The 8,193-nt window shown below is 38.6% G+C and overlaps 1 protein-coding gene across 1 annotated transcript; it reads right to left on the minus strand.

The window, feature by feature from the left end:
* Positions 1–1,172: 1,172 nt before the first annotated feature.
* Positions 1,173–4,720, minus strand: LOC133720258 (uncharacterized). The gene is made up of 3 exons (XM_062146472.1): positions 4,229–4,720; positions 2,426–3,953; positions 1,173–2,337 (listed from the first exon to the last, which is right to left on the minus strand). Exons 1-3 carry the CDS (start codon positions 4,497–4,499, stop codon positions 2,145–2,147), a joined length of 1,992 nt encoding a protein of 663 aa, XP_062002456.1. The 5' UTR covers positions 4,500–4,720; the 3' UTR covers positions 1,173–2,144.
* Between the last annotated feature and the right edge of the window lie 3,473 nt (positions 4,721–8,193).

Consider the following 8,193-nt stretch of genomic DNA (forward strand, 5'->3'; position numbering starts at 1 on the left):
TTTTAGGGAGCGATAAGCACTGAAGTTTTGCTTACACAAGGGTGCTGGTCATTCCATTGCCGCCCAGTAACCAGTATTCACTTTACTCTTGAAATCTGGATGATAACTTTAAGCCTAAACAGTTGAGCATCGTTGTTATTGATGAAGCTGCACAGTCGAAAGAGTGTGAATCAACAATCCCTCTTCAACTACAGAGTGTGAAGCATGCTGTTTCTTGTTGGGGATGAATGTCAGCTACGAGCTACAGTGATGAGCATTGTAAGTAGATAACTTGGCAGTTATATACACGTCTACTCGTAAGTTTTTATTCCACTTCCAATTTATGTGCATTTTATTTCTCCTTTCTTTTCTGCTGTTGATATTTTCAATGATTTTATTCATTGTTTTTTTATGTGACGGTTTGAAGGTTTACATAGCCTTAGTAAGGATAAATGTGTATTCCCTTCCGATAATACTTTCACAATACTGACAATAGATATTAGCATTACTCACCTAATAAACATTTCTAATAGACTGTGAGAGATAATTGCATTTCAATCATTTATTAAATTTAAAGAAAAAACTATAACCTACAATTATGCATTTATTTTTAGCGTGAACTGCACTTGTCTCTCACTCTCAGTCCTAAAAAAACTATCCAGGTACAATTAGCATTGTGTAATTTTCTTCTTTTGGCTCTCTTTCTGAGTCAAAACAGAAACCCAGTATTAGTATAGTATCTCCATATGCAGCTCAAGTAGCAGGCCCTAATTACCAACTTTCAAGATTTTGAGCAATGGGAGAATGACACCTCTTCTTTAAATTAAGTACTCCCCGCACTCTCTCATCTCGTCTGCTCTTACTGAACAGAACCAACTTTCATTATAGAACATTACAGTTTCAATCTGTGTGTGTAATCTCTTCTCTTCTACATGCAGAATATGAAAGAGAAACTCATACAGAGATTTACCATGCGAGACTACAAATCATATTTGAGGGTGGAAAGAGTCCAATTGAAAACTTGGTCCGACTTCTGTCCAAACTCAGAGAGATCGGATCAACCTTCGACGGATTTTGGACCATCTTCTCTGAAACTAGGTAGGGACTTCCACCAGAAGACATAAATTTGATACCACAAAGTATAACATTGTCTATTAGCCCCAATCTTTCCATTCCAATACCTGACATGCGTATTTCAAGGAAACAAAGTTGCCAAACATATTTTATTACTTGTAAACTAACATGAAGGATGAATCAGAAAAACAAAAACACAAGAATATACAAACGATTTCTACCATAAAATGATTAATCCAAATAGGATACAAAACACTTGTCCAAATTTAATTTGCAATCTCCATGCACATGCTACTACAGCTACTAGCCACACCAGACTCCAGACATCGCATCCTACAGGTAAGTGTTTGGCAGGATAGCTTACCTTTACTTTCTTAAATGGACATACTTCAAAATGATGCGTCGGCCTCTATGCAGTTCCTCTGCAAACTTTCTTCTCTTTAAGTAAAATAGCAAGCCCCATGCTGTAGCAATAATCAACATAGAACCCCAATCCATACGTCGCATATACCCGATCTTGAGTGTCTTCAATAAAGTTCATTTACATGGGCAGTCGAATCATAATGTCTGCATAACATAGTCATTTGATCCAAAAAGAACATGCTTAAACTTTTCCACAGCTTCATAGTCTTGCCTATCGAGAAAAAACATGTTTAAACTTGTCCACAGCTTCATAATCTTGCCTACGCCTTCATATGCTGAAACATGATATTACACTTCCTCCTGACATACTTCCTTCCATGATTTGTAATGAACAAAAAAATTTGTAACATAGGCAGCTTGTAAGAACTTTGATAGTGTAATAGGCTTCCGTTATCAGCATTACTACATTCTTTAGAAGCTCATCAAGTACCCCAAGGGAGCAAGGATGAAAGGAAAATTGGAGGTAGGAAAAAAAAAGGAAGAAAAGACAGGGAATCCTAGTTCTACTTACTTGGTTCACAGTGTTTTCCATCCCATTAGTTCTTTAGATACTCTAATGTGAATATTTTTTCAAAAGTAAACCCATTTGTCAAAGGTCGAATAAACTGATAATACTCTTGCAGGTGTGACCATCTTAGAGCCACTTGCTGCACCTAAAGAGTAGTTGATTAAATCCAAGTACCAGATTCAGAAGCTACTTCAGGTTTAGTCTCTGGAAGGGTAATAGAAATTGGTTGCCATCCTGACTGATGATGAATGATCCATTTCTTCATAGCAATTGACATATTCAACATCTGGAGTACTTCACCCAAAGCAAGCTCTTGCAAGCAATTTTTTTTCAAAATTGTAGCTGCTTCATATCTGTAGAAAAAATAATGAACAAGAGCCACAGTCAGAACTCAACATTCAGCAATCTCAAGTAGCTGTATATTTTATTGTGGACACTTACTTGCATTGAGAAGCCATTATTGCCGATCGTCCATCTGATGAACTCAGAAAATTCTGTAACTTCTCCCATGTAGCTTTAGAGTAGAGATTAAGATTACCGCCTATAAGATTCACACACTTCCATAATTTTTGCTTTTTGCCAATATACATTGGAAGTGCAGCACCCAGGTTCTGCTTCACTACCATATGTTGCTCTATTGCATAATCCAAGGCCTTCCTTACATCGGTATTTCGGTGTTTTGGATCCCCATAACGGATGCAATCAGTAATGTTTGCTTCAGTAGGCATAATTTTCTCTACTTTCAAGGAGTTCAGGGCTAGTAGAATAACACCAATAAGGCCTTGAACATGTTCAGAAGGTGGTGCACAACCTTGACTTCCCCAGGTACCATTACTGGGAATGTCATTTGCTATAATGGGGGGGGATGAAGGAGGACGATATTCAGAACCACGAGGATACCTGTTGTTCATGGAATCATGATGAAACGGCTGGCCACCCCCCTGCATATTATGGCCTTTTTGGGGTCCATTATGGCTTTTTTGGGGTCCATTAGAGCTGCTAGGATTCTTCGACTCACTAGACCTTGGTCTATTATACTCTTCTCCAGTTCGATGTGGAAACCTGGGTGGATTTTGAGCATAATTGGGGTAATCAAAGATATTTAGCTTACCCATGTCAGGCACATTTGTAGGTGGAGCTGAAGAAAATCGAGGGCCATCAGGTCTGGGAGGAATAGGTCGAAAACCATGACTATGAGAATTCGGAGGGTACATATTATCCAGTCCAAAATTAGGTGGCATATGGAGGTTGTTCGGCCTCAAATGAGGAGGATACTGGTTTTGCTGACCTAGAAAACTATTTCCATTACTTCCAGAAGGGACAGAATTTCCAGGGAAGAAATTGGGCGTAGACCAGCTAGTGGAAACAGGATTCTCACTAGCACCAAAGAATTCGTGTGGAGCTTTCCTAAACTGCTTTGCCTGTGTCTGATCTGTTTGGTAAGGATAATCATTATTCTTGTCATCTTGGACCCCAACCGGCACACTTGATGCTCTTGATATGTTGGGTTGATTTTGATTTTGATTTTTCCTGTTAGCCTTCCCTTTCTGCTTAGGATCACCACCCCTTCCACCGTTAGAAAGCTTCTGATTTCCCCCAGCTTGATTGTCAAAGTAAGGTATCGATTGGTTAGTCTGATGATTTTCAGGCATCGACTGCTGCGGCATTTCTGGGTTAAAGGAATTGGTACCACCATTAGCAAGCTGAGACGATTCACCACTCGTAAGTGGGGGACCTCCAGCCGAGAGGCTTGTCCAAAGCCACACACTCTTTGCTGCAGCAATGAGGGGTGCCGATGCTTTCTGTGGTTGTGCGAGAAGAATATTATATCTTCTCATGCGTAACTGGTGTAGAGCATTAGAGAAGTCCCTGTCTCCGGAAATAAGCAGATAATTGCAAGGAGCAGGGTTATCTACTGCCCAGAAAAGCATATCAACAAGAATCTTCTTGTCACTTGCATCTTTTACACCTGTTTCACATCAATTAATGAATAATCTAGAATGATCAATTTTTAGCATCTAAAATCATAAGCAAAGCAATGATGTTAATTTTATTTATTGCTAGTGATTTTGCATTTGTCGGTGAATCAAGCACACTAAATTCAAGTCACTATTTTTTTTTTTTTTTTTTTTTTAAATCGATGAAATTAAAATCAAAGACTTCAATCCAAAAATCAAAAATAGTATAAAAATTAACAAAAATCAAATAAGTAGGAAAAAAAAAGAGAGAGAGAGAAGAAAAAACCTGCTGGGACGTGATTGAGGGCGATGCCGGTGCTGGAGAGCGCGTGCTGTACAGAGGCGGGGATGCGATTGGTGTCGCCGTAGGCGGAGATGGAGACGGGGCCGCAGTAGTTCATCTTGACCAGCGCCGAACTAATATTCTGGGCGATGGCGTGGACGTCGCACACCTTGGGCACCTGGCAGTTCTCTATGTCCCACCACACTGACGTCTTCGCCTTCACGTACTGCTGCTCCGCCATGTTCGCCGTCACTCCGTTCACATCTCCACGCATTGCCGATCGAGATCTGATTCAATCCGACTGTTCTCTGATCACTAAACCAAAATTCCCCCAAAAATCCTCTTCTTCGATCGCACCGCTAGATCGAATCGATTCCCCTTTGGAATTTTACTTCTTTATCTTCATAGATTTTGCTCGGTTACTCTCTCCCCTCTCTCTCTCTCTCTCTCTCAACTTCGCGTTGGAGTCGTTTGGGTTTGGACTACCTTCTCTGCTAGCACCGGCTTTATTCGAGCGGTGGAGGCTTCTGGTTTTACCAAATTAGCCCTGGCTTCTATTGGAGTATTGGGAGGACAAAAATGTCAAAGAATAGGACTCTGGCTCAGTATTGCTTTGACTCCTTGGAGGCTTCGTTCAGATACATCGAGTGGTTGGCTGTTGAGAGTCCCCTCTTCGGCTGAAATATTCGGCTAATCTGTAAAAATGTCTTGACGTGATTAGTGGGGAAAGACATATTCCAACCCTCTTTGCACTTCTTCTTCTTCTTCGGATGCCTCATTTTATTACCACAGTAAATTTACTTCACACGATAATGACAATGACAGTAATTAGGCTTATTTTGTTTCTACAGTGTCCCTTCGGTTATTTGGTGACCAAAGAATTTTCAATCACTCGTTCTGTTGCAGCAAGCGAGAGCAGAGAACTACAGAATATAGCTTGAATAATTCGTATTTTTGAAATAACATATCGACATTGGAATCAGGTTGAACAGTTAAAAATTAAAAGTTAAGAGTTATCTTAATGACTAAAAGAACACTACTGATTTGTTCATAACTGAAGAGAGAATGAATAAACAATTAAATAGGTGTGCCGTCCTTTCAATTCTGTTTCATTACAGTGTATGAGTTTTGATTAAGGTTTAAAGGGGGGAAATTACTGGATCAAGAGAAAAGCTGTTGCCCAAATGGTCCAATACCCACTAACAAAAGCCGAAAGCAAGTTGGGAAACAGTAAACACGTAAACACGCATTATAAATTAGAATCTAGAACCCAGAAAGAAGAAAAAAGAAAGAAAAAAGAAAAAAAGAAGAAAAGGTTGTTTGAATTTAAAACCATACAGTTGTGCCCCCATATAAATTTTGTCAAAATTACAGAGGAAGAACCACTAACTTTAGAGAATGGTTTTTTTACTTGCACCCACTAACTCTCTCTCATTGAATAGTAATTACTGTTACAAAAATCAAACAAGACAAAAAATAAAAGGAAAAAATACTTAGGGTTGAAGAAATTATACCTCACAAACTTGGCCTCAGCTTAAAAAATCAAACAAGACAAAAAAAAAAAAAGGTATGTGCATAAAACTTAGGGTTGAAGAAATTATACCTCACAAACTTGGCCTCAACTTAAAAAATCAAACAAGACAAAAAATAAAAGGGAAAAAAAATGTATGTGCATAAGTTTTGAAATTATACCTCACAAACTTGGCCTCAACTTAAAAAAAATTGCAGAAAAGAATACTTTGTTGTTTGATTCATGAGAGCTGTGAAAAACCTTGGTCGCAAGCCCTCACATATATAGAAGTAAGGGTAAGTTGGGTTTCAAACTCTAAACGAATCCAGAAAGGGTTAATTAATTAATAACCTTTGTGGTGGCTTGACGAAGGGGAAATTTGGAGAAGAGGTTAATTAATTAAAGGGTTTTTGTCTATTTACCCCATTTTTAGGGATTTTTTTCCCACTTACCCCATTAAGTTTTTTTAATTCTCCCTTACCCAAAACACTCTAAGAGAGTCTTTCCCTAATACCCCATTAAGTTTTTTTTTTTTTTTAAGACTATTTTACCATCACTCCTTTGTTACTTAGAGAGAGAGAGAGAGAGAATGAAAGAGAGAGAAACTATAAGAGACTTCGCTGGAGCCCCGTCACCGGGCGCAGGAATCCGGTCACTAGTAGCCGGATTCCTGTCACTGGTGCCACCCACCGGACTTTTCTGAAAACCTCGCTAGAGGTTCCCAAAGAGGTCGTCGGAAATCTCATAGGTCGCCGAAAAGGTTTATTGCCCCCAATAGACATCTATTGGCCCCTAATAGACGTCTATTGGGGGGTGATAGACATCTATTGCCCCCTAATAGAACTTTCGGTCATCGAAATGGGAACTAATCTTCTTAAAATTAGGCAAATAAAACTTTGATTGAAGCAAAAAAAACGAGGAGATTACATCAATTCAAAACGTCTATTGCCCTCTAATAGACGTCTATTACATTCAAAACTTTTTTTTTCTTTCCTTCTGTCCCATTACTTAAAAAAATAATAATAATAATAAAAATTTGACTTGGGCACCCAATCTTCTTCTTCTCCCTTCTTCCATGGTTGCAGACCAGAACCCTAACTTCTTCGTCGTCGTAAAACACTGAGGGACAAAGAGAACTGCTTATCGACAACGCCGATATCGAAGTAAATGAGGTCGGAGCTGGGCACATCGACTCGGATACCTTTCACCGGAAATCAAAGGAAGAGATCCTGAGCGGAGACGCCGGACAAGTCGGTGATTCGGTTGAAAGTGAGAGTCCCGGACAAGTTTGGTCATTATTCCTTTTATATATAAGGGGAATATGACTATGTTTATCCTTTTTTTAGATAATAGGTCGCAAAAATCTAGATTGCTCTACTATCTTTTTATTGTTCTTCGAAGCTCTAGGTTTTGATTAGAATAAAAGTGCATGGACTTTCAAAAAGGTGGATGTACTGAGAGTATTGGGAGCTTGTTCTTTAGAATATATAGATTTTTGTACTCTGTGAATTAGCTCTTTCTGACGACCCCATAGGGGATTGTCAATTTTATACTGTTTGCTGAATTTTAATAGAATTACTTACCTCCGTCGATCAAAAAAAAAACTTAAAAATTCATTTTATCTTAACAGAAAAAAAAAAATGATCCACTCTCACCTTAGAGCTTGTGATCCACAAAAAAATAAATGCTTTCACATCTCATTTATTCAGCAGTTTTCGTAAATCGATGGAAACCTGTGAAAGCTTCTAAGTTTGGTACCAAAAACTCCCACCTATTTTTTGCTGATGACTTAATGCTCTTCGTTGAGGCTACTGCTTCCCAAGCCTACACTCTCAAGAAATGTCTTGATATATTATGTTCCCTTTATGGTCAAGCTATTAGCCATGAAAAATCGTCAATTTTCTGTTCTCCTAACACTAATAAGCATACTTTCTCTGGCATTAGTAAAATTTGTGGCTCTCGTATCACAAATAACTTGGGCAAATATTTGAGAATGCCTTTCATTCATAACAGAATTAACAAGCATACTTATGCCGATCTTCTTGATAAAGTCCATAGTAGATTATCTAGTTGTAACAGCATGGTTCTAAGCATGGCAGGAAGGTTGACTCTAATTCATTCAGCGACCTCATCTGTCCCTATGTATGCTATGCAAACAGCTAAGCTACCTATGGATCTTTGTGATAAGCTGGATAGGGTCAATAAGAATTTTCTATGGGATGATACTGCTGAAAAGAAAAGAAAAAATTCATTTAGTTAATTAACTGGGATTCTGTTTGTATGCCTAAGACTCTCGGTGGTCTAGGAATCAAAAATACTTCTAACATGAATCAGGCCATGTTGGCCAAAGCCGGGTGGAGACTTAGAGCATGTGAGTAGGAATTAGGTTTTAGTTAAATTTAGCTAAAGTTGTGAAATATAGCTATTAATTTAACAATGTTACTCCAGCAGTAATAGC

Source organism: Rosa rugosa, chromosome 7 (assembly GCF_958449725.1).
Source record: "Rosa rugosa chromosome 7, drRosRugo1.1, whole genome shotgun sequence".
NCBI lineage: Eukaryota > Viridiplantae > Streptophyta > Magnoliopsida > Rosales > Rosaceae > Rosa > Rosa rugosa.

Coding starts and splice junctions, on each gene's coding strand:
- LOC133720258 (XM_062146472.1), bottom strand. CDS start 4,499: ATGCGTGGAGATGTGAACGGAGTGACGGCGAACATGGCGGAGCAGCAG. Junction 3,954..4,228: donor CCTCAATCACGTCCCAGCAG/GTTTTTTCTTCT, acceptor GATGTGAAACAG/GTGTAAAAGATGCAAGTGAC. Junction 2,338..2,425: donor ATAATGGCTTCTCAATGCAA/GTAAGTGTCCAC, acceptor TTTTTTCTACAG/ATATGAAGCAGCTACAATTT.